Here is a 25,833-nt window from a genome sequence, read left to right on the forward strand (position 1 = left end):
TCTCTCTATATATACAGTATGTTATTTTTATATTACCCAAATATAGATGTGTGTATATGTATGAAATGTTTATTTAATACTGCCCTTTATCTAATGATCTCAGGGCAGTTCACAGCATAAAAATACAACATAAAAACACAAAGTTCATAATAGGAACAAAAAAGAAATAAAACTCATATATATTTATCTCTCTCTCTCTCTCTCTCTCTTATTTTTATATTACCCAAATATAGATGTGTGTATATGTATGAAATGTTTATTTAATACTGCTCTTTATCTAATGATCTCAGGGCAGTTCACAGCATAAAAACACAAAGTTCATAATAGGAACAAAAAAGAAACAAACTCATAACACCTCCCCCTTCCAAGATGCGTGTCTGCGCGTCTACAAACGTGCCACGCATTTGGCAATGTTTCCATTTTAATAACAGCCCGCAAACCCAGCGTTCATTGCCATTCCGAACCTCTGCAAAATTGGGCACAACTGAACGTACGGAAACCCTTAAAAAAAAAGCACTTTCAACGTAAAGCAGTAGAGATGTAAGAACAATGTACGCGATAAAAATGTGATAAATATACCAACTGAAGGGAGGGAGGGAAGTCAAGACTCGGCAGAGTCAAAGGGAACATACTGTGATTGTATGGACTGATGGAAAAAGATTATTTAAAGGAAATAATAATAATAAAAAATATTCTGGGAAAAAATAATAAATAAAGCACCCATCGGCGAACCCTCTCCCCCTTTCTGAAAAAAACCACACACACACACACACACGTGGATACTTCAGTACTTCCGGGTTTTCTACGGTGCCCCGTTGGTGTCTCAAAAAAACCCCTTCGCCTTCGCTGGCGGCGGCCTGGTGGGCGTGCTGCTGCGCCTGCGCCGTACGGGCGGTCTCCCACGGCGGTGCCCAAGACGAGGTTGAGTAGACTCGTTCTGAATTTTCCCTCCTCCCTCCCTCCCTTCCCCTCCCCCTCCCCCCTCCCCACCCCCTGGCTGGGCTCCGGCGCGCGGCAGTCGCCGGTCGCGTCACTCATCCTGCCGCGCGCCCTGGCCGGCCCTGCCCACCTCCTCCTCAGGGAAGGAGGGAGGGAAAGAGGGAGGGGGGGCTGTTTCTGCCTGGCAGGGGGAGGGGCTCGAGCTCCCCCCTCCCTCCCCCACCCCAAATTGGAGCTTAATATTCTGGTGGAGGGGCGCCCCCTCCCCCCCACAAATCCCCCCCCCAGCTCAGCTTGTTGTGATAATAATAATAATAATAATTATTATTATTAGTGACTTCAAGTTTTATCCATTTCAATAACTTTATAATCGTGTCGACAAATCCCCCCCTCAGCTCAGCTTGTTGTGTGGGCAAAAGCCACGACTCCATTATTATTATTATTATTATTATTATTATTAGTGACTTTCAGTTTTATCCATTTCAATAACTTTACAATCGTGTCGACAAATCCGCCCCGCCTCAGCTCAGCTTGTGTGGGCAAAAACCACGACTCCATTATTATTATTATTATTATTATTATTATTATTATTTATTAGTGACTAAGATTTATCCATGTCAGTAACTTTACAGTCGTGTTGACATTTCCAAACTCTGCTTCCTTCCCTCTCTTTCCTAGGCTCCTTACATTTATTTTTTAAAAAATATTTTCTGCACACCCTAAATTAAACATTTGTACGTGGCACGAGCCAATTTAAGATGATGCTGATATATTATTATTGTTGTTGTTGTTGTTGTTGTTATTAAAATTATTTATACCCCGCCCATCTGGCTGGGTTTCCCCAGCTGCTCTAGGCAGCTCCCAACAGAACTAAAAGCACAATAAAAAATACTCATTTGTACTCTGCCTTTTCCCCTGATGCTCAAGGTGGTTTACAGATAAGAACTGCTTAAAACTTCAGGGGAGAAGGGGAAACAGGCATTTAACACACACACCCCCACACACAATTAAACGTCAGAGTTAAAAGTATGTAGGTATGTAAAATCTGTTTGCGAGCATATGAAATAATTGCAATTGAAAAAGGCTCTTTCATTGAAAGCAGCCAGTTCCAAAAAGCCTGTTGCAACTTTCACTGGTGCAACTGTGGACAGTTTGCTGAAAGTAAGGTAAAGGTAATGGGACCCCTAACCATTAGGTCCAGTCGTGACCGACTCTGGGGTTGCGGCGCTCATCTCGCTTTATTGGCCGAGGGAGCCGGCGTACAGCCAGCATGACTAAGCCGCTTCTGGCGAACCAGAGCAGCGCACAAAAACGCCGTTTAACTCCCCCCCCAGAGTGGTACCTATTTATCTACTTGCACTTTGACGTGCTTTCGAACTGCTAGGTTGGCAGGAGCAGGGACCAAGCAACGGGAGCTCACCCCATCGCGGGGATTCGAACCGCCAACCTTCTGATCGGCAAGTCCTAGGCTCTGTGGTTTAGACCACAGCGCTACCCGCATCCCTTAAATGTGGAGGTTACTTTCCTCCCTCTTACATTCTTTTAGTAAATGTGCATTTTACCATTCATGGTTACTGTTTAAATCTGATTAGTCTTTAAGGTGCCTCAAGACTTTTAATAATAATTTTTAAATCAATTATTTTAAATAATTCCAAAGCCTATCTTATAAAGTGGTTGGCAAGGGGTTGGCTTGTTGTTCTCCGTCTTAAGGCTGTTGCTGTTCTCCTCGCCCAATCTCACCCTTTTTTGTTTTTGTTTCACAGGGTATGTTCAACCTGTTGGAAGAGTTATAATAATTTGGTTTTTGGGCGGTGGGGGATAGAAAAGCTGTTGTTGCACCACTGCTAGGGTTTGGATTGGACCCCAGTACTGCCAATTGGATGCACACACATAACTGCAAATATTTATAATTGTCAGAAATAGGATGTGACAGTAAAAGGTTGTCCGGCCACAGATGGATTGTTTGTCTTGCTTCAAAACCCATATTTTTTCTAGAGACTGGAACTCAGATTTTAAAAATAAATCAATGTAGTTGATATCCTAAATGTGTACTGTACATTACTCTAATGCAACTTCCCCAAATATTTATATTTTCCAATTGTAAGTAGTAAAGTAATTGGATCTCAGAGACTTGCAAACTACCGTACATCCAAAATTGTTTCTGATTGATTATTGGGGGTTTTTTGGCCATCTTGCTGCCAAATTTATTGCAGCAGTCCTGAGGACTAGAAACTTTTAAAAAGAATAGAAATTCTTACAGTTCCAGTGTATGCTTTCTTGCTAATCCATCATAGTATTACCTAGAGATTCTAATAACATGGAAACTGTTTAATTATGTCAGAAAGTTCTGTTTTATGAAGGATGAAAAGTATTTTAGCCCTAGGAATGCCAAAGAGGGTTTGCAACACAATCGTACACAAATCTACTAAAAAATCAAATCCCTCAGAGTGCAATGGGTCTTAGTGCCTGGTGTAGGATTGCAATTTTAACCACTAATTCAAATGAAAATAGGTCTCTGAAATGTGAAATCTACCTAGAAAGGAGGAAATGTCAGAGGAAATTAGACTGTACTATAGCAGAAAGAGGGACGCGGGTGGAGCTGTGGGTTAAACCACAGAGCCTAGGACTTGCCGATCAGAAGGTCGGCAGTTCGAATCCCCGCGATGGGGTGAGCTCCCGTTGCTCGGTCCCTGCTCCTGTCAACCTAGCAGTTCGAAAGCACGTCAAAGTGCAAGTAGATAAATAGGTACTGCTCCAGCGGGAAGGTAAACGGCGTTTCCATGTGCTGCTCTGGCTCTCCAGAAGCGGCTTAGTCATGCTGGCCACATGCTGGCCACAGCTGTACGCCGGCTCCCTCGGCCAATAAAGTGAGATGAGTGCCGCAGCCCCAGTGTCGGTCACGACTGGACCTAATGGTCAGGGGTCCCTTTACCTATGGCAGAATACCAGGGTTCAGATTCTAAATATTTCTTTTCTAGTCTGTTCTGTAATGGAAGAAAATGGAGTTGATCATGAAGCCAGTATGGAGAGAGCTAGTGACTTATTGGTCAACTCTAATAATACTGAAGAGGTGGAAACTGAGGACCAAGTATTCCAGGTAAGTGATCAGTCATATATTTGTTAACTTTTGTAGGGTTGCCATATGCCCTCTTTTTCCAGGTCTTTTTCATGCGTAGAGTCATTACAGCGTTCCATAGTTAAAAGTAGAAGTTGGCAAATGTGTCCTCTTATTTATTGCTCAGAATTTGGCAACCCTGTGTGAATTGACCTTGCAGGCCAAATTTGTCGGTAATGTCGTGTGCTTTGCGCTCCCAAAGGTAAAGGTAAAGGGACCCCTGACCATTAGGTCCAGTCGTGGCCGACTCTGGGGTTGCGGCGCTCATCTCGCTTTATTGGCCGAGGGAGCCGGCGTATAGCTTCTGGGTCATGTGGCCAGCATGACTAAGCCGCTTCTGGTGAACCAGAGCAGCGCACAGAAATGCCGTTTACCTTCCCACCAGAGCGGTACCTATTTATCTACTTGCACTTTGACATGTTTCAAACTGCTAGGTTGGCAGGAGCTGGGACCGAGCAACGGGAGCTCACCCTGTCACGGGGATTCAAACCGCCAACCTTATGATCGGCAAGTCCTGTGGTTTAATAAATTTTAATAAATTTTTATTGCGGTCCAAAGACCCATAGAACAATTTCAGAACAAAATACAGTTAAGACAGCCAACCACAAAAGAGAGAGAAACCGAGGCGGCCATTTTTTTTTTGTCTCGAGCTTGATGATCTATGCTTCTTTTGACTTCCGGAAGAAACTTTACCACGGCCAGTGCAATATCATTGGACCTATCATCCAAAAGACAGTTAATATGGGAGGCTTCAAATTTTCCTGGCAGATTTGCCAGTAGGAGTTTGATCAGTTGGTCCCTTGCTTGCTCGTACTGCCCACAATACAGTAAGATATGCTTCATGCAATCGACGTCCTGAGAACATGAACAAAGCCTATTCTGATAGGGGGTGCCTCTCAGTCTACCATTTAGTACTTCCGAAGGAAATACATTTAGTTTGGCTTTGGTAAATAAATGCCGATAGGTTGGTACAGACAGGTTCCTAAGATATGAGGGTATCTGAAAGTTACTCATACAGTGGTACCTTGGGTTACATACGCTTCAAGTTACAGGTTCCGCTAACCCAGAAATATTACCTCGAGTTAAGAACTTTGCTTCAGGATGAGAACAGAAATCGTGTTCTGGCGGCGCAGCGACAGCAGGAGGCCCCATTAGCTAAAGTGGTGCTTCAGGTTAAGAACAGTTTCAGGTTAAGAACGGACCTCCGGAACGAATTAAGTACTTAACCCAAGGTACCACTGTATTGGATTCCTGCTGCTACTGGGCCACAGACGAGACCGAGATCGCAGGTTGCTATGTGAAATGTCCCAAAGCTTTTGCCTCAGGGATTCAAGGACGGTATCATAGCCCAGATGATACAAGAGGGATGATGGCAGTCCAATCGAGGTGGCTTTTCTGGTCATAGATTTCAGCCAGAAAACTCAGGTTTGAGTAGAACATTGCCTCACTGGTCACCTTGGTACTAAGGTACCATTTGCTATTCCGAAGATTTTAAAAAAACAAATGATTGAAAAGATGTCAATTATATTCTGTATGACAGCATCTAGCATACGTGGAAACCGGGGACCCATCCTTTGGGCCAAATGTTCCTCAGGCAGTCCTGCCCATCACAGCGCCCATTTCGGAAGATGTTTCTCAGTCACTGAATGCACAAATGCATCTGTCCCAGACACTCCCTTTTTCAGCAGAAGAGTTTCAACTTGTACGCCAGAGTGCCCATCCCCTTTATGAAGTACAATCCTCAGAGGGGTCCAGCACTCACATGGTGAGTAAATACATCTTAGGACAGTTTTTGTTTAGTTTTCCCTCCAATGTATTTGAAAAAGGAACCCTGTGTTGAAATGTAATAATGCCCTAATCTGCGTTATGTTTTGTTGACTAAATAACAGATGACGAATCAACTGAATATTTTTTTAATTGCCAACCTTAATAACACATTAGTCTTCTGTACTTCATAAACAGATATGTGGATTAAGTGTGTTGTGGTTTTGTCGAATCCCTATGTTAAGGGAACCTTGAAATAATGTTAATGTTATATTTTAATCTTGCTTTTTAAGTTGCATTTTAACAACTTGTTTTTATTATTGGTTGTTAGCCGCCCTGAGCCCAGTCTTGGCTAAGGAGGGCGGGGTATAAATAAAATTTATTATTATTATTATTATTATTATTATTATTATTATTATTATTATTTATTAAGTATCTGGGGCAGGGGATCTTATCAGTAAGAACTTGGGTCTCTCTACTTAAATTCAAACCTGGATCTCAGTGGTTTCTGATTTTTCTATAAAACAGAGATGAATAATTTCAGATTGGCTTGAAGCTTATTGTTATAAATCTATCTCTCAAATAGTATATGATATTCATTATACAATTACTTTGTTTCCTTCAAAGATGATAGTTGCCAGCCAGTCTGAAAATGGTCAAGTGCTGCACGTTATTCCTTCTCAGCCGGGAATGGCACAAGTGATTATTCCCCAAGGTCAACTTCTGGATGTCACCAGTTCTCAGGGTAAGGTACACCATGTCCCAACAGACTATGTGGAAGCAAGTTCCACTGAAATCAGTACAACATGCTACTAAGCGAAAGCACTTAAAATTCAATTTGTGAATTCTGGTGCCAAAACATACACCTTCATTAGGTAATTGTACAGTATTTCACACTCAGAATTAATAATTTTAATTGTAAACTTGGAATTTGAAGAGATAGGCTTCTCACAGGCTGTTCAAGCTTCTTTTTCTTGAGACGTTCCTTAACAGCAGGCTGTGTGCTGCTGCTTGCAGAGGTCACAGCTGCTAGATGCAAAGTACGGACTATATTTTGTACCTGTAGCACAATGGCATAGGTTCTTTCCTTTTCTTCCTTTGACTCAAGATTTATTTGACTTGAGAACAGGAAATGCAGAATTTCGCAAACGTACACAAGCAAAATGGAGCCCATCTTTTTTTCTCAGCGGCGTTGCTATACTTTTAGCTGAGCTTGTGGTGGTTATGGAAGAGCAAATTCTGAAAGCTGTGCCCTTAGCTCTATTAGAACAGGGCCTCTCCATTCTAGGAGGTTTAAGAGTCTGACAGAAACAGATTCACATTTCAGTCTCAGGCTGCTGCTTGCTAATTGCTCACCAGTTTTCTGAATTGCGCTTTCTTGGTTCTCTATGCACTTATTAAAGAGAGACGTGTTCCCCCCCATCTTTTTCCTAAGATGCTTCAGAAGAGAGAAATGGTGGGAATTTGCAAACTGTTGCAGTGGCTGCTGTTGCAGACGGTACAAGCAGATACATCCTTCATCCTCAAGCATCTCTTACAGTGTCCAAAGCAACAGCCACCAGGTAGGTCAGAAGATGAGGAAATCTCTTCTCAGACAGACTGTGAAGTTCTACAGTTTTTCCCATTGTCAGTATTTTAGTTGAACTTCCTCTTGTTGCATCAATGAAATGGTCATAGGTTGCTTTCTAATGATTGACATAGGAAATTCCTAAACCATCTTGTCCCTGAAGGCTTGCAGCAGTAAAGTGAAAGAGTAGGTTGTTGCTTTGAATGATAGCTTTTAAAATATTTTTTGAAGTATTGCAAATACTGCCTTACAAATGTTAACCGCAAGAAGTGAAAAGCAATCTGCTTCTGTCCTTAATATAGCAACATCGTCTAAATCTGCGATTACATGTTTATTTGCATGGATTTTTTTTGACTCTATATCCCATTTTGCATTTATTGCTCAGGTTATTGGAAGACACTTTTCCAGTTTCCCCTCAACCATTGTCCTCAAACACACCTACCTGGGCTCGCCGTCTCAGGAACTGTGAGGTGAGCTAAAAACAACAACAACAACTGAGCAAAGTATTAATCTCACAAACTAGTATCGGAGGTGGCTACACTTCTTAGTTACTTGACGTTTGTTAGTTCAACTGTCTTGTAGTTTGTTCGGAGCCAAGGCAGTCTAGTGGTAGCCAGAGGGGGATTTAAGTGGATGTCATGGAATGTAAATGGCTCTAGCAACTTAGTCGAAAGTGGGAAAGTAATTGTAATTGGTTTCTGTATGGTATGCTGTGTAAGTTTTTCACTAGTATCTTTCATGAAATGCAACAAGCAGTGAGGGATTGCCTTTCAGTCAACCCCTTCATCTGATGAATACACTCTTTATGGCAAGGCTTTGCTACCACGAGTCATCTTCTAAACTGCCTTAAACTCCTGAGCAGTTCATTTGTTTTGGTTTTATTAAGAAAATTATAGACATACAGTAGTACCTCGCGTTACGTAACACTCTGCTTATGTAAACTTCAGGATGCAAACGCGGCAAACCCGGAAGTATTTTTCTGGGTTTTGACGCATGCGCAGAAGCGCTCTACCGTGCCACGCACATGCGCAGAACAGGCATCTCTGGTAGTGATAACCTCGGGATCTGACCAGAGCTCCAGAACGGATCTCGTCCGCAAACGGAGGTACCACTGTATACTGCCCTTCGCCAAAAGGCCCTAGAATAGCTGACAACATAATATTTATATCTTTCTTGGGTGATGACTATAACCTTTAGCTTGCATACTTTTAAAATACTGTGGTACCTCGGGTTACAAACACTTTGGGTTACAAACATGTTGGGTTACAAACTCCGCTAACCCAGAAGTAGTGCCTCGGGTTGAGAAATTTGCCCCAGGATGAGAATGGAAATCACGCGCCAGCGGCAGCGGGAGGCCCCATTAGCGAAAGCGCACCTCAGGTTAAGAATGGCTTCGGGTTAAGAACGGACCTCCGGAATGAATTAGGTTCATAACCCAAGGTACCACTGTACTTAGACTGATCTGATAACTTGTTACAGTAGCACACAATTTTCCCAGGAGTTTTCTGTTTGACTGTTACCCCATATAATATTGAAACGGCTTTATACACTTGCCTGTGTTTTTAAAATAGTGTTTTGGGTATTTGACATTAAATAGGCATATAAGGAAAATCATTGGAGATGGTGCACACTGCTCAGCAGACATTTCTCTTTAGAATCATGTACAGCAGTAAGTCGGCAGAAATGAAAAAGCGTTGCTTTCCAAAATTGCATTTTATACACACTTGTCACTGAGCTTTCACTCATATACAGTGGTACCTCTGGATGCGAACGGGATCTGTTCCAGAGCCCTGTTTGCATCCTGAAGTGAACGCAACGACCGTCAGCACGTGCGTGGGTTGTGATTTGCCACTTCCGCGCACGGGCGTGACGTCATTTTGATGGTCTGCGCATGTGCGAGCGGCAAAACCTGGAAGTAACATACTGTTACTGTGGGACGCGGGTGGCGCTGTGGGTAAAACCTCAGCGCCTAGGACTTGCCGATTGTCAGATCGGCGGTTCGAATCCCCGCGGCGGGGTGCGCTCCCGTTGCTCAGTCCCAGTGCCTGCCAACTTAGCAGTTCGAAGCACCCTCGGGTGCAAGTAGATAAATAGGGACCGCTTCCTAATGGGAAGGTAAACGGCGTTTCCGTGTGCTGCGCTGGCTCGCCAGATGCAGCTTGTCACACTGGCCACGTGACCTGGAAGTGTCTTCGGACAGCGCTGGCCCCCGGCCTCTTAAGCAAGATGGGTGCGCAACCCCAGAGTCGGACACAACTGGCCCGTACGGGCAGGGGTACCTTTACCTTTTTAACATACAGTTACTTCCAGGTCGCCACGGAGCGCAACCCGAAAATATTCAGCCTGAAAATATTCACCCTGAGGTATGGCTGTACAGTTAAAGGGAGTACATGGAGTTCTGGCAAAACATAAAATGTTTAACACTTGTTTTCAACAAATAAACCCAGAAACTGCATCTTAAACTCAGGAAAATTGGGAAGGGAAGAAACTCTTGGAAAAATTCTGTCTCCTGCAGATAATGTGCGTACAACGCACCGAATTGCCACAGGCATCTCATGTGATGATACTGACTTCCTGAACTCCAAATAGCATTTTAATTGGTGAATAAATCCTATTATTTCACCTCCTCTTCATGCAGAAAATTGGGGATTCATACCGTGGCTATTGTTCAAGTGAAGCAGAATTAGAGAATATTCTAACAGTGCATAAGCAGCAAACACACAGCGTGTGGGGAACACGCCAGTCTCCAAGCCCAGCTAAACCTGCCACGAGGCTGATGTGGAAATCACAATATGTTCCATTTGATGGGATCCCTTTTGTCAACGCTGGTAACTTCCTTTCTTCTTAATGGTTTTCAGATTTATTAGAGAGACTGTGCTTCATTTTGCTTTGCAGAGTATCTAGGTATTGTGAAAGGTCACAAAGGGAAAAGTTTCAGTGCCTACATTGTAGTGGTTTTCACTCATATTCTGCTGTGTGCTTGTGCGTTGGTACCTGTGTTCTAGTCTTTTGAGGGAAAATGTCATTTAGAACTCTTCACAGAACCCTTTTCTACACAGATATAATCTCCATTGCATGTCTGGAAGCCACTATGGTGTTGCCTTTATATGCATACAATTGTGATTAAATAAACAGTTATGCCATCTTCAAATAAATAGCGTGCGCAGGCCATACATTCTCTTTTTACCTATGAAAACTTTATTGTCATGGAATACACACGTCTCTTGCTCTCTAGCAGTGTTAAATTATTAAATCATTTGTTTTTAACAAAGTCTTACGAATAGCATGTGCATTTAGTGAGCTCCCGGTCAGGTGCGGTGTGTCCTGTTTTGCCGCATGAGGCGAAACAGGAATGTGCTTCCTGTCAGCTGCCGCCACCGCTGCTGCTGGAGAGGTGGCACTGGTTTCCTGCGAGCTCTCATGTGCTTTACAAGATCTCACAAGCTTTCTGTGAGATCTCATAAAATCTCAATGGAAACGGGTGCTTCTGCCAGCGCTGTTTCTCCAGCGGTGCGGGTGGGCAAGGTATCTGCAGAGGTGCTGCCCCTTGCGCTTCCGCTGCCCGAGGCAGTTTCAAATCAAATCCATTTATTGTGAGGACCATGCCTGTGCACAAAAATCAACACTACAATAGTTAAAAATATTAAAATTCATTACATACTATGCCAACAAAACCTTCTTCCCACAAAATAGAAAAGGAGGGAAAACGAGCAGCGAGTTAAACAGACGATGAAGGGGTCTTTACATTGTCATCCATAAATCTTTCCCTGGCTTTCATGGCCTTCATCACAAAGACCGCTACCACATGGGTAATGCGTGGGTTTGCATCAACTAACAAAAATTTTACTCTATCTTCAGGACTGGTTATAGAGTTGGGTATAATTTGCAGCAATGCGTCTCTAAAGCCCGAGTAAATGGGGCAATAGAGGAAGTAATGTGTAAGATCCTCTTTAATTTTCATAAGGCAAGGACATAGACAATGTTCTATTGGGGTTTTTGTGTATCTACCGGTCAGATAAGCAGTTGGCAATGTTTGAAACCGTGCCATAGTGAAAGCTCTCTGAAGGGTGGGATCAGTGATCTCCACCAAGTAGTTGGCACAGATTTTGACTGCTTTTACTTGGGGGAACCAATAGGAAAACCCAGAGTTTTTTATCTTGGTGGAGTCCAAAAAGGCGTCTTTTTCAAAGATCCATTCCCGAACTTTATCAGGGCTCCACCCGAGGCAGTTGCTGTACCCCACCTCATGGGCTGGCTGGCTCTGCTACTGGTTCTCCTTCAGCAGGGGCGGAGGAATGGGGTGCGGTGGGGGCAGGCCACCCCGGGTATCACCACTGGGGGGGTTGACAAAATGCCGGGTGGCACTCACCGTGGGGCCTGCAGTGCGCCTGAGCCATGCGTCTCTCCTGGGAGTGACTCCTCAAAGCGTCCTGCCCCAGCCCCTGGGTGCTGGCCCCGCCCCTGGGTGCAGGGCACGTGCGCCGCCCTAGGCGCCCAATCGGCTTGCTCCGCCGCTGTCCTTCAGCTGCGGCTTGGATTCAAAAAGTGCTGAATTCCAGCCGGAACTGCAAGGTAGAGTCTTTCTTTGCAAGTGTGTGGCTTGAAGTTTGAACACACTTTATATGGTGTCAGATTATTGATAGTTGGGTGGCCCCCGCCCCACAATTCGTCAGAATGGACCATGGAGGGTTGGCCACTTATGGATTTGGCTTTTTGGATGGATGTATTTCCCCCCATACCTATCCCAAACTGATCTGCCAAGGAAACAAAATATCTGTCGCAATGAACATGCAGCATTTCCCTCGAAACAGGAAGCAGAGCCATAGTGATGGAGTGCCAATATGGGCCCCGAAGGAAGGGTTTTCAGCCCAGGAAAACTGGTGAACAGGAGGACATTTCCTGCCAAGTGTATAAAGCCACCTGCCCTGCAAGGTAAGCAATGGATAGCCAGGAAAGTAGAATAATAATATTAATAAAGAATAATGAATGTCTTGAATGGGGTAACTGTGCCCCTGAAGGACCAGGTGTGCAGCCTGAGAGTCATTTTGGACTCACAGCTGTCCATGGAGGCGCAGGTTAATTCTGTGTCCAGGGCGGCTATCTACCAGCTCCACCTGGTACACAGGCTAAGACCCTCCCTGCCCGCAGACTGTCTCGCCAGAGTGGTGCATGCTCTAGTTATCTCCCGCTTGGACTACTGCAATGCGCTCTATGTGGGGCTACCTTTGAAGGTGACCTGGAAACTGCAATCAATCCAGAATGCAGCAGCTAGACTGGTGACTGGGAGCGGCCGCTGGGACCACATAACACCGGTCCTGAGAGATCTGCATTGGCTCCCAGTATGTTTCCAAGCACAATTCAAAGTGTTGGTGCTGACCTTGAAAGCCCTAAACGGCCTCGGTCCAGTATACCTGAAGGAGCAACTCCACCCTCACCATTCAGCCCGGATACTGAGATCCAGCGCCAAGGGCCTTCTGGCAGTTCCCTCATTGCGAGAAGTGAGATTACAGGGAACCAGACAGAGGGCCTTCTCGGTAGTGGCACCCGCCCTGTGGAATGCCCTCCCTTCAGATGTGAAGGAAATAAGCAGCTCTCCTATTTGTAAAAGATATCTGAAGGCAGCCCTGTTTAGCAAAGCTTTTAATATTTAATGCTGTATTGTTTTTAAGACTCGATTGGGAGCTGCCCAGAGTGGCTGGGGAAACAGCCAGATGGGTGGGGTATAAATTATAAATTATTATTATTAATTAATTAATTAATTAATTAATAATTAATCAATATATTATTTATACCCTGCCACTGTAGAAGGCTTAGGACATTTTAGTAAATAGGACAAATGTTTATCTGATCAACAGCATACAAAATTTTTTTGCATGAAAATGTTACTACCAATATTATAAAAATAGATAAGAGCAGCTGTGCGGGGCAAATATGTTTTAAGGGGTCGTGTCACTCTTCCACCTCTTTAAATAGTTAGGCGTCTTTCATTCTAAAACGTCTTAATAGAATAAGAGAATGTGTTTGTTTGTCGTAGTCTCTGTGTTGTGATTCCTTCCCCTCCTTTCCTGTGGCAGGATCTATATTAAGAAGGTCCAAAAGTTCCCCGAGTATAGAGTTCCAACAGACCCCAAAATTGATAAGAAAATTTTACGTGTGGAACAGGAGAAAGCTTTCAACGTGTTGAAGAAAAACCTGATTGATGCTGGTGGGGTTCTCAGGTAATGTATGTCTTTCAGCTTGATTTGTTGTTGTTTAGTCATTTAGTCGTGTCCGTGACCCCATGGACCAGAGCACGCCAGTCACTCCTGTCTTCCACTGCCTCCCACAGTTTGGTCAAACTCATGCTGGTAGCTTCGAGAACACTGTCCCACCATCTCATCCTCTGTCGTCCCCTTCGCCTTGTGCCCTCCATCTTTCCCAGCATCAGGGTCTTTTCCAGGGAGTCTTCTCTTCTCATGAGGTGGCCAAAGTATTGGATCCTCAGCTTCACGATCTGTCCTACCAGTGAGCATTCTGGAGAAACAAGACCCTTTTGCCGTGAACCCCTGAATATTTAATGCTGTACTGTTTTTAGCACTTGATTGGGAGCTGCCCAGAGTGGCTGGGGAGACTCAGCCAGATGGCCGGAGTATAAATAATCAATTATTATTAATATTGGGACGCGGGTGGCACTGTGGGTTAAACCACAGAGCCTAGGACTTGCTGATCAGAAGGTCGGCGGTTCGAATCCCCGCGACGGGGTGAGCTCCTGTTGCTCAGTCCCTGCTCCTGCCAACCTAGCAGTTTGAAAGCATGCCAGTGCAAGTAGATAAATAAGTACCACTGTGGTGGGAAGGTAAATGGCATTTCCATGCGCTCTGACTTCCGTCACGGTGTTCTGTTGCACCAGAAGCGGTTTAGGCATGCTGGCCATGTGATCCGGAAAGCTTTCTGTGGACAAACACTGGTTCCCTCAGCCTGAAAGCGAGATGAGCACCGCACCCCATAGTCGCCTTTGACTAGACGTGACCATCCAGGGGTCCTTTATCTTTTACTGCCGTGGAGTGGCAAAGTTAACAGCAATCTGTGTGGAAGTGTGGTGATGCCCATGAGTTAGACCAGGCATAGGCAAACTCGGCCCTCCAGACGTTTTTGAGACTACAATTCCCATCATCCCTGACCACTGGTCCTGTTAGCTAGGGTAGTGGCGCCCGCCCTGTGGAACGCCCTCCCATCAGATGTCAAAGAGATAAAGAATTACCTGACGTTCAGAAGACATCTTAAGGCAGCCCTGTTCAGGGAAGTTTTTAATATGTAATGCTGTACTGTTTTTAACACTGATTGGGAGCCGCCCAGAGTGGCTGGGGAAACTCAGCCAGATGGGCGGGGTATAAATAATAAATTATTATTATTATTATTATTATTATTATTATTATTATTATTATTATTATTGGAATTGTAGTCCCAAACATCTGGAAGGCCGGAGTTTGCCTATGCCTGAGTTAGACAGACCTGAAATATTCACTAGAGTTGGTTTCCCCCCTCCTGCTGGAGAAAGGAATAACTTTCTTGGGAGTTGCATCTGCCAATTTTTCTCACCAGGTGGTATGTGCAGTTACCTACTCAGCAGGCTCATCAGTATCATGAGCTAGAGATGTGCCTCCCACGATCGCCGTTCTCCATACCGTCTCCTGAGGATGAGGACGATGCAGGCAAAGACGAAAGCTGCATGCTGCCCTCGCGACTTCACCCGCAAGTTGCAGATAAGATCCGAGAGCTAGTGTCTCAAGGAATAGAACAAGTCTACGCAGTGAGGAAACAGTTACGGTAAGTCTTTGTAAGTCTCTACGCAACACACTTCTTCCACTTTGTGTGGGTTATGACACAGCACCTGCTCCCCCACCCCTGTCCTGATTTCGACATTTTGGCTGTTTTGGGAGTGGAATGTGGTTTCACAGATCCTTCCCATAATTCAAGGTAGGTGCTTTTCAAACCAATTGGAAAGACGACCCCAGATACCTGTAGTAAACCTCTAGTCCCTATGCCTATAGCATAGAAACTTACTACTTTATTATCCATACCTGAGATTTTTCAAGAGTCCAATGTATGGGCTAAGTTGTAGTTTTTCTTACACTGCACAGAAGAGAAAGCTTTACATACTGGTATTCTATTTTCTTTACCAAACTTCTGTTTGCCTGGTTGTTTTGTTTTTGAGTTTTGTTTTTGCAAAGTTTTTGGATTTTTCCTAAGTAGTCTGGCAAAATTTCCAGTAGGAAAAGAATGGGTTAATCACAGGGTGGATTAGATTTAAATCACGATTTAAATCACTAGTCAGTAAGACTTGATTTAAATCATTTTTTTTACAGAAAGACTCATTCTTGCTGGCATAATCTTAATATTTACAACCAGATGAAGGTTTCATTTTTGGAATAATAAATTTTTACAGCTATATCAAAGATTACTAATTTGGTTAGACTATTAGAAATACATAGACAGATAGTTAGGAAATTATTGTGAGGTTTAATAAGTTAACTGCGTATATTTGGACAACTTCTCTGCTGTACTTTATTGGAAGGAGAAAATAATCATTTCCTTAATAACAATTTAAACAATTTATTTAAATGAAACCATAACATTTATAGCATGTTTATCCATGTTAGTTAACTGATGTGGTTAAACATTTTTTTTCTCTTTTAAACTTTAAACTGAGTTTTAGCACACATGAAAACTTAAAACAAATCCTTATTTCCTGATGAATAGCCTTAGGACTATAACGTAGAAACCTATCTTTGGAAAGATTCCCCACCCCAAGCATTTTATTTTAAAAATCCAATTTAAATTTTAAAAAAATCCGATTTAAATTAAAAAAAATCTGACCCTGGATAATCAGGCTAAATGTATGTTAGTAGAGTAAAAAGCAGAGACATCACCTTGCCAACAAAGGTCTGTATAGTTAAAGCCATGGTTTTCCCAGTAGTGATGTATGGAAGTGAGAGCTGGACCATAAAGAAGGCTGATCGCTGAAGAATTGATGCTTTTGAATTATGGTGCTGGAAGAGACTCTTGAGAGTCCCATGGACTGCAAGAAGATCAAACCTCTCCATTCTGAAGGAAATCAGCCCTGAGTGCTCACTGGAAGGACAGATCGTGAAGCTGAGGTTCCAATACTTTGGCCACCTCATGAGAAGAGAAGGCTCCCTGGAAAAGAACCTGATGTTGGGAAAGATGGAGGGCACAAGGAGAAGGGGACGGCAGAGGACGAGATGGTGGGACAATGTTCTTGAAGCTACCAGCATGAGTTTGACCAAACTGTGGGAGGCAGTGGAAGACAGGAGGGCCTGGCGTGCTCTGGTCCATGGGGTCATGAAGAGTCAGACACAACTAAACGACTAAACAACAACAACAAGAAGAAGAGTAAAACACTTGCGCTTGAAGGGGACTTCCACCAAGTCTTGCTTCATTTGTAGGCCCCTGCACCATTCCCAAGGATACCTCAGTCTCAGATGCATAAGGAAAAGGAGAGGCAGGAGACCTCCATCTGTGAATGTGAGCTCTACCCTGCTTGGGGAAGGAATGTTAACTTCTCAAGTCTGGATTGTATGTTGTTTGGAAGAGCAGCAGGTACGATAAATCACATATCAACACGTGTGTAAATCCTCTCTTTCCCCCCATTTCTAATACTCAACAGAAAATTTGTGGAACGAGAATTGTTCAGACCTGATGAAGTGCCGGAGAAGCACAACTTGTCTTTCTTTCCTACTGTAAATGATCTCAAGAACCACATTCATGAAGTGCAGAAGTCACTAAGAAACGGGAAGATATTATACAACTCAGAAACTATTCCGGCAATGGTAAGCGTGGACTCTTCTTTCTTCCTCTCTTTCTCTTTCAGCTGAGTTTTGTGGTCATTTTGTGGACAGTCTTCATTGCTTGCTCTCTCAGGATAACTGTTTCAAAGGCATTAGCACAAATAATCCCCCCCCTGAGTAAATTACAGTTAAATTGCCTACTAAGGTGATTGATACAGTATTGTCAAAATGAGAAACGGAGTATAAACTATAATAAAAAAAACATTGTTTTTAGTAGAGCAAATTTATCTACTCAAATGGTCACTTAATAGATATCTGATAGAACAAGTGACAAGCTTAAATTATTTGGGGTTGTCACTCAGCAAGTTCATGGCAAACTCCTAGCCAAGTAAAGATAAAGGAACCCCTAACCATTAGGTCCAGTTGTGACCGACTCTGGGGTTGCGGTGCTCATCTTGCTTTATTGGCTGAGGGAGCCGGCATACAGCTTCCGGATCATGTGGCCAGCATGACTAAGCCGCTTCTGGTGAACCAGAGCAGCGCACGGAAATGCCGTTTACCTTCCTGCTGGAGTGGTACCTATTTATCTACTTGCACTTTGACGTGCTTTCGAACTGCTAGGCTGGCAGGAGCTGGGACTGAGCAATGGGAGCTAACCCCGTGGCGGGGATTCGAACTGCCGACCTTCTGATCGGCAAGTCCTAGGCTCTGTGGTTTAACCCACAGCGCCATCCGCGTCCCTCACAAACTCCTAGCTAGAACAACTCAAATATCAGAGAGGACCACGAACGTCTTCCTAATATTCCACATGGCAGAAGGCTTGGCTTTTATTTCTTTAAATGATTACTTGACCAGGGTTTGTTTGACACCAAGTTCACTGTTTCTTAAAACCACAGAAGGGTTAAGGAGGAGGAATTTAAAAGACAAGAGTATAAGAACAAATAAGTAAATCTGCATTCAGTTTTTGTCTTTTCACGGTGATTTGGATGTGTGTCAACACGTGATAAGAGTGTTGGCTTCTTTAAATGGCTCTTCTTCCTCTTTTCAGCTTCAATGGACAACAGACAGTGGTAATATTCTTACTGAAACAGTGACTGTTACACTTGCATCTTCACCTACTGAGGGTAGGAGCAAGCTGAAAACATTTATTTGTTGCTGAGTTAATCCTAACGTTATGTAGCCTTTATATAAGTGGTTCCCAAACTCCCCAACCTCTTCAATATCTTGGTGGGCCACTTAAAGATTTTCCTGTTTGCAGTCACAGTTGTAACACACTGTGCTAGATATTGTATGATTTGTAATTGTAATTTTATTACTTATTTTATTTCTTATATAGTTTTCAATTTGCATTGCATAGAATTCAAATGGTAATACAATAAAGAAAACAATTAAAATGCCATTAAAAATCAATAGAAATATTTAATGCAGAAATGCCATGGTCCACCTGAATGAAGATTGCAGACCATTGATGATCTGCTAGACCACAGTTTGGGAACCCCTGCTTTATTTTATCGCTTAACCGTGCCAATTTCAGAGGCAGTTTCAAAGTCTCATTCCTTCACCTATTATTATTATTATTATTATTATTATTATTATTATTATTATTATTACGGGTTGGGTTTGTTTTTCATCTTACAGTTCATGTGCCTTAAAAGTAAATGCCTTTTTTACAATTTATTGTTTAAACGTTGTCCTATGAATCATTCTTTGTGCATTTCCCTTTGCCATGGTGTGATGAGCCCTTTGGAAGTGATACAGTGGTACCTCGGGTTAAGTACTTAATTCGTTCCGGAGGTCTGTACTTAACCTGACACTGTTCTTAACCTGAAGCACCACTTTAGCTAATGGGGCCTCCTGCTGCTGCCGCGCCACCGGAGCACGATTTCTGTTCTCAACCTGAAGCAAAGTTCTTTTTTTTAAATAAATATTTATTAAGGTTTTTTGAATATAAAACATAAATAACAAACAACATTACTTATATCATAGCATAGTTTCATCACTTCTTTGGACTCCCTCAAGTCTCCCGCTTCCACTTACATCATTATAAAATCTTTTCAAGCAAATTATCATCTTGTTTACAATCTTGCATCCACTCCTTTAAATAGAATCTAGCAGTTCTCCAAAAATTTATATTTTCCTTAATTTCACTTATCGTCAAATTGAGATCTAATTCAGTGGTGGACAATTGTTTATGATCTAGCGTCCTTCTTAACATTCAACCAATTTACAATATTTTTGTAAATAAATCTTAAATTTCTTCCAGTCTTCCTCAACCCTCTCTTCTCCCAGGTCTCGGATTCTGCCAGTCATCTCGGCCAGTTGCATATAGTCCATCAGCTGCATCTGCCACTCTTCCAGTGTGGGTAGATCTTGAGTTTTCCAGTTCTTAGCAATAAGTATCCTTGCTGCCGTTGTTGCATACATAAAAAATGTTTGGTCCTTCTTTGACACCTTCTGGCCGACAATACCCAGAAGGAAGGCCTCTGGTTTCTTAGTGAAGGTATACTTAAATACCTTTTTCAACTCATTATATATCATTTCCCAGATGGCCTTCACTTTAGGGCAAGTCCACCAGAGGTGAAAGAATGTTCCTTCATTTTCTTTACATTTCCAACATTTATTATCAGACGAATGGTATATTTTGGCAAGTTTAACTGGGGTCATGTACCATCTGTATATCATTTTCATTACATTTTCCTTCAGAGCATTACATGCAGTGAAGTTCAGCCCATTGGTCCACAACCTTTCCCAGTCCTCAAACATAATGTTATGCCCAATGTCCTGTGCCCACTTTATCATAGCCGATTTAACCATTTCGTCTTGTGTATTCCATTTTAACAGCAAGTTATACATTCTTGATAATACCTTAGTCTTTGGCTCTAACAATTCTGTTTCTAACTTCGATTTCTCCACCTGGCTGAAGCAAAGTTCTTAACCTGAAGCACCATTTCTGGGTTAGCAGAGTTTGTAACCTGAAGCATATGTAACCCTGATGCGTATGTAACCCGAGGTACCACTGTAGTTGTGAGGGTGGGGAGCAAAAAAATAGCCTGGTACAGGAAGTTGCAGCAAGATCTTTAGGAATGTCCCTAAGCCACGAGGTAGTGGCTCCTTGTGAATGCAAGGAGTCAGAAATACACAGGGATCACCTATTGACTTATGTATGAAGCAGAGTGCCGTATTACGAGTGTAGAGTTTTCTCCGATATTGGAATGAATACCTTGGGTGTTTGTTCTGCTCCAGAGTATGGACACTATGCAACTAAATCCTTGTGTTAATGAAAGGCTTCTCCTCCCCACAAGTTTTGTGGTGGGGAGAAGCCAGAACAGATTTAAGGGGCATGCAGCAAAAGGAGAGGAGAGCAGCATTAATCTTAGCACTGCATTAAGACTAGATGAGCCATTGGCTTGCTCCTATGTTCTGTGTTCTTTTTCACATTGAATACAACCCTTCAGAGAGCTTTGGGTGGGGTGATCGTGTTACACGGAAAATTTATTTCTCTGCTTTTCTGTTTTATTTTCTTTCAGCTGGGTTGAATAATAATTCCAGTTATGAGGGAATAGTCTCAAATCTTTGCTGCTTTGATATTCAAAACGTAACTGGCTGTGTTTAACTATATAAATTCTTTGTATATCATATAAACATAACTCTTTTCACATTATCTAATTGAGTAGAAGCAATTAAGGACCAACATTTAGAACAGGAAATACAAATGGATCAGTTCTTATATACGTAGTGTCCAAATAGAAGCTTTTGTGTTCCACGTATGTACAAACGAATCAGTTTTTTTAAACGTATGTCCAAACAAAAGCTTCTATTTGGACATTATGTATATAAGAACTGATCTATTTGTATTTCCTGTTCTAAAAAGCTGGTAGCTTAGTCTTCTGTAAACACCCCCCCCCCCCAGCATTTCTGCAAGTAGTGTAGATATTGGTCCAGGAATGGGTGCTGAATGTGGATGGCTTTAGTGGAAGTTGCTGCAACAAGTAGAGCGATTAAAGCAGTGTATAGTGCAAAGGGTGTAGGCCCAGGGAAACTGGAAGGAATAACTTTAGGATAAAGAGGGGATGTGGTGACAGAATATTGGAGTAGATATTTGAATGTATCTGTGATACATTGAAGGCAGCTGTGGTGTATTCTCAGAATGGTCTTCCTCCAGCTTCTTAGAATACTGAACACAGTTGAACATGCACATTTGTCATTAGTAATATGTGCACATGGTTCATCTGGTGTGATCATATTTAGACAGTAAGCAGTGATTTATTTTCTGTATTTGTATGAAACAGGTCAGTTATGACAAATGCATGTGCTTGCCGCAGAAATCGCCTCCCGACAAATCAAATCTTGCCCAGTCCATGAGCTCGTGTGGCGTTCTGCTTTCCAGCTCAACAGGGATAGGAATGGGGAAACCCAGAATGTTGTGACATCATGAATCTGCAATCTATGGAGAAAGAGAGAAGGAGACTGGACACAAGCTTCGCCCCCAAAACCCTGTATTCACTCAAGCAAAACCTATCTTGATTATCTTCCTCTCATATTCTGTTTGGGGGTAAGAGTAGGCTTCAAAGGCTGTTGTTAATTTTTGATGTTAATTCAGCTGCTGCTAGAAAAGAATTGATTTGCATCAGGTGCTTACTGAGAGGAGAATATTAAGATGACTTATTGAAAGGGACATTTTCATGTTTGTTAACACTTAAAATATTCATCTACACTGGCATTTATTCCTGTTCTTACCTGCCTGATTCCCGATCCGTAGATTTGTTTTTATTTTAACACTTGTCCCCAGAAAAATATTTAAATAAGTGTGTGGCTTAGCGTGCAATTCCTCATATGTTAGTTGGTGACCTAACCGATGCAATGTATTGCTTATACCAGGGTATGTATGGCGAATTGCACATTAAGCTGAGCCTTTTTCTGTCTGTGTTTAACTTGTATTTTAGCAACTCTTCAAACGGACCAATTGAACTGAAAAACACATCCTACTCCTGGAAATGGAAGGTAAGAATTTAATTGCTGGCAGCATAAGAGATCAGTTTTTTGGCCCTAGGGCGCTTAATTTGAAATATGTCCATATATATTCTATTCATCAATTAATTTTTACCCTTCTGGGAGCAGACATACTTATTTGCATATTTTTATAGTAGTTTTTTTAAATTTATAGCTTGCTTCAGATAATTAGTGACTGCAAGTAATGTAGAGATTCTGGCAATAGTATTTATTTCAGTGATGCCACAAATTTGCACCTAGTAAATCTGATCCTAAATGTGTTGTGCTAATATATCTATTTGAAGTGTTGGTGTAATGAACCTGCAAGATTGCTGTAGATGTTTTGTGCTGTTCTGGTCCAGCAGGTATGTCCAAAGTCAATTTCAGGGCCTAATCCCAACAACTTTGGGGTTAAATCCTAAAAAGAGCTCAGCAACTTTGGGTGGTTCTCACGTATGTTCACTTCATCAAATCTGGCCCTCTTTGAAAAAAGTCTGGGCACCCCTAAGGTACAGTAATTGCTGTATTTACTTGAGCCATTGCTTTAGCAGAAACCATGGCAAATGAATGCACATCAATACAGTACAGTGGTTTGTTGTTGTTGTTGTTTAGTCGTTTAGTCGTGTCCGACTCTTCGTGACCCCATGGACCAGAGCACGCCAGGCATTTCTGTCTTCCACTTCTGCCTCCCGCAGTTTGGTCAAACTCATGCTGGTAGCTTCGAGAACGCCATCCAACCATCTCATCCATCTCGTGCTCTGTCGTCCCCTTCTCCTTGTGCCCTCCATCTTTCCCAACATCAGGGTCTTTTCCAGGGAGTCTTCTCTTCTCATGAGGTGGCCAAAGTATTGGAGCCTCAGCTTTACAATCTGTCCTTCCAGTGAGCACTCAGGGCTGATTTCCTTCAGAATGGAGAGGTTTGATCTTCTTGCAGTCCATGGGACTCTCAAGAGTCTCCTCCAGCATCATAATTCAAAAGCATCAATTCTTCGGTGATCAGCCTTCTTTATGGTCCAGCTCTCGCTTCCATACATTACTACTGGGAAAACCATGGCTTTAACTATACGGACCTTTGTTGGCAAGGTGATGTCTCTACTTTTTAAGATGCTGTCTAGGTTTGTCATTGCTTTTCTTCCAAGAAGCAGGCGTCTTTTAATTTCGCGAATGCTGTCACCATTTGCAGTGATCATGGAGCCCAAGAAAGTAAAATCTACTACTGCCTTCATTTCTTCCCCTTCTATTTGCCAGGAGGTGATGGGACAAGTGGCCATGATCTTCGTTTTTTTGATGTTGAGCTTCAGACCATATTTTGCGCTCTCCTCTTTCACCCTCATTAAAAGGTTCTTTAATTCCTCCTCACTTTCTGCCATCAAGGTTATGTCATCTGCATATCTGAGGTTGTTGATATTTCTTCCGTCAATCTTAATTCCAGCTTCGGATTCATCCAGCCCAGCCTTTCGCATGATGAATTCTGCATATAAGTTAAATAAGCAGAGAGACAATATACAGCCTTGTCGTACTCCTTTCCCAATTTTGAACCAATCCGTTGATCCATATCCAGTTCTAACTGGAGCTTCTTGTCCCACATAGAGATTTCTCAGGAGACAGATGAGGTGATCAGGCACTCCCATTTCTTTAAGAACTTGCCATAGTTTGCTGTGGTCGACACAGTCAAAGGCTTTTGCATAGTCAATGAAGCAGAAGTAGATGTCTTTCTGGAACTCTCTAGCTTTTTCCATAATCCAGTGCATGTTTGCAATTTGGTCTCTGGTTCCTCTGCCTCTTCTAAATCCAGCTTGCACTTCTGGGAGTTCTCGATCCACATACTGCTTGAGCCTTCCTTGTAGAATTTTAAGCATAACCTTGCTAGCATGTGAAATGAGTGCAATTGTGCGGTAGTTGGAGCATTCTTTGGCACTGCCCTTCTTTGGGATTGGGATGTAGACTGATCTTCTCCAATCCTCTGGCCACTGCTGAGTTTTCCACACTTGCTGGCATATTGACAGTACAGTGGTACCTCGGGTTAAATACTTATTTCGTTCCGGAGGTCCGTTCTTAACCTGAAACTGTTCTTAACCTGAAGCACCACTTTAGCTAATGGGGCCTCCTGCTGCTGCCGCGCCGCTGGAGCACGATTTGTGTTCTCATCCTGAAGCAAAGTTCTTAACCTGAGGTACTATTTCTGGATTAGTGGAGTCTGTAACCTGAAGTGTATATAACCTGAAGCGTATGTAACCCGAGGTACCACTGTACAGTATATGGTGTTTATTTCGAAATAAATCAGCATCAGCTGCTGCTTTTATTATTTTACAAATTCCCTAAGTGGGGCACTGCCACAAAGCAGAACACAAAACAAACATTTAAGGTAAAGGTAAAGGTACCCCTGCCCGTACGGGCCAGTCGTGACCGACTCTAGGGTTGCGTGCTCATCTCGCTCAAGAGGCCGGGAGCCGGCGCCATCCGAAGACACTTCCGGGTCACGTGGCCAGCGTGACGAAGCTGCAACTGGCAAGCCAGCACCAGTGCCGCACACGGAAACGCCGTTTACCTTCCTGCTATAAAGCGGTACCTATTTATCTACTTGCACTTAGGGGTGCTTTCGAACTACTAGGTGGGCAGGAGCTGGGACCGAACGACGGGAGCTCACCCCGCCACGGGGATTCGAACCGCCGACCTTAGGATCAGCAAGTCCTAGGCATTGAGGTTTTACCCACAGCGCCACCCGTGTCCCAAAAACAAACATTTAAATGTATTAAATTATTAGTTAAATACATATAAAAAGATCAAATCAAGTTATATCCCCAGCACACTTAAGGCAGCAGTCCTGTACAAACTTATATGGGTGGAGCTTATGTTCTAAGTAGACACTTATAAAGGTAAAAGGGTAAAGGGACCCCTGACCATTAGGTCCAGTCGTGACTGACTCTTGGGTTGCGGCGCTCATCTTGCCTTATTGGCTGAGGGAGCCAGCATACAGCTTCCGGGTCATGTGGCCAGCATGACTAAGCCGCTTCTGGTGAACCAGAGCAGCGCACGGAAACGCTGTTTACCTTCCTGCTGGAGCGGTACCTATTTACTTGCACTTTGATGTGCTTTCGAACTGCTAGGTTGGCAGGAGCAGGCAGCGAGCAACGGGAGCTCACCCCGTTGCGGGGATTCGAACCGCCGACCTTCTGGATCGGCAAGTCCTAGGCTCTGTGGTTTAACCCACAGCGCCACCCGTGCTCCCCACCTTAGAGACCAACTAAGTTTGTTATTGGTATGCGCTTTCGTGAGCATGCACACTTCTTCAGATGCACGGCTACGTACCTGTAACTAACCTGTAATGCTAACTGAGAAGAGAGTAAGCAAGTAACTCATTCATTTTCCTGTGATTTAATGCTCAACTACTCACTGTAATAGTCACTCAACTTCATTTCCTGCTTTATACTCCCTTGTTTTCTTTCAATATTCCTCTATAGACTTCTGACCATTCAACAAAGTACTTTATACTGCATGAGATATATCTGGGGATTTAGTTTGGCTGGCTGATTGGATAAGCTTTTATCAAAGGTAAGACGGGTCCCTGCCCCATGTCACTTTGTCTCTGGTTCTTTTTGTAGGGAGCTCACCAGAGAAAACCATAATCAAAGTGGAATCAAATGGAGCAAGGGAGCTCTTAACTTCAGGGT

The 25,833-nt window shown here is 43.0% G+C and overlaps 1 protein-coding gene across 6 annotated transcripts in view; it reads left to right on the forward strand.

Annotated features, from left to right (window-relative positions):
• Window positions 1–25,833, forward strand: part of CARF (calcium responsive transcription factor) — a 26,295-nt gene extending 462 nt beyond the window's left edge. Inside the window, exons 1-15 of one of the 6 annotated variants that reach the window (XR_014557497.1) lie at window positions 853–921; window positions 3,918–4,036; window positions 5,595–5,819; window positions 6,446–6,563; window positions 7,254–7,380; window positions 7,771–7,855; window positions 10,024–10,213; window positions 12,197–12,317; window positions 13,460–13,603; window positions 14,967–15,191; window positions 17,053–17,215; window positions 18,222–18,297; window positions 22,117–22,174; window positions 25,270–25,421; window positions 25,765–25,833. Coding sequence is in view for 5 of the 6 variants with exons in the window: in XM_083709933.1 (XP_083566059.1) it covers window positions 3,929–4,036; window positions 5,595–5,819; window positions 6,446–6,563; window positions 7,254–7,380; window positions 7,771–7,855; window positions 10,024–10,213; window positions 12,197–12,317; window positions 13,460–13,603; window positions 14,967–15,191; window positions 17,053–17,215; window positions 18,222–18,297; window positions 22,117–22,145 (1,611 nt within the window). In the remaining variant the exon portion in view is untranslated. Of the gene's footprint in view, window positions 1–852; window positions 922–1,818; window positions 1,974–3,917; window positions 4,037–5,594; window positions 5,820–6,445; window positions 6,564–7,253; window positions 7,381–7,770; window positions 7,856–10,023; window positions 10,214–12,196; window positions 12,318–13,459; window positions 13,604–14,966; window positions 15,192–17,052; window positions 17,216–18,221; window positions 18,298–22,116; window positions 22,175–25,269; window positions 25,422–25,623 lie in introns of those variants that run through there. The other 5 variants (XM_083709932.1, XM_083709931.1, XM_083709934.1 and 2 more) reach the window with 5 other exon arrangements.

This window comes from Podarcis gaigeae (assembly GCF_964106915.1).
Source record: "Podarcis gaigeae genome assembly, chromosome: 1".
NCBI classification, from domain to species: domain Eukaryota; kingdom Metazoa; phylum Chordata; class Lepidosauria; order Squamata; family Lacertidae; genus Podarcis; species Podarcis gaigeae.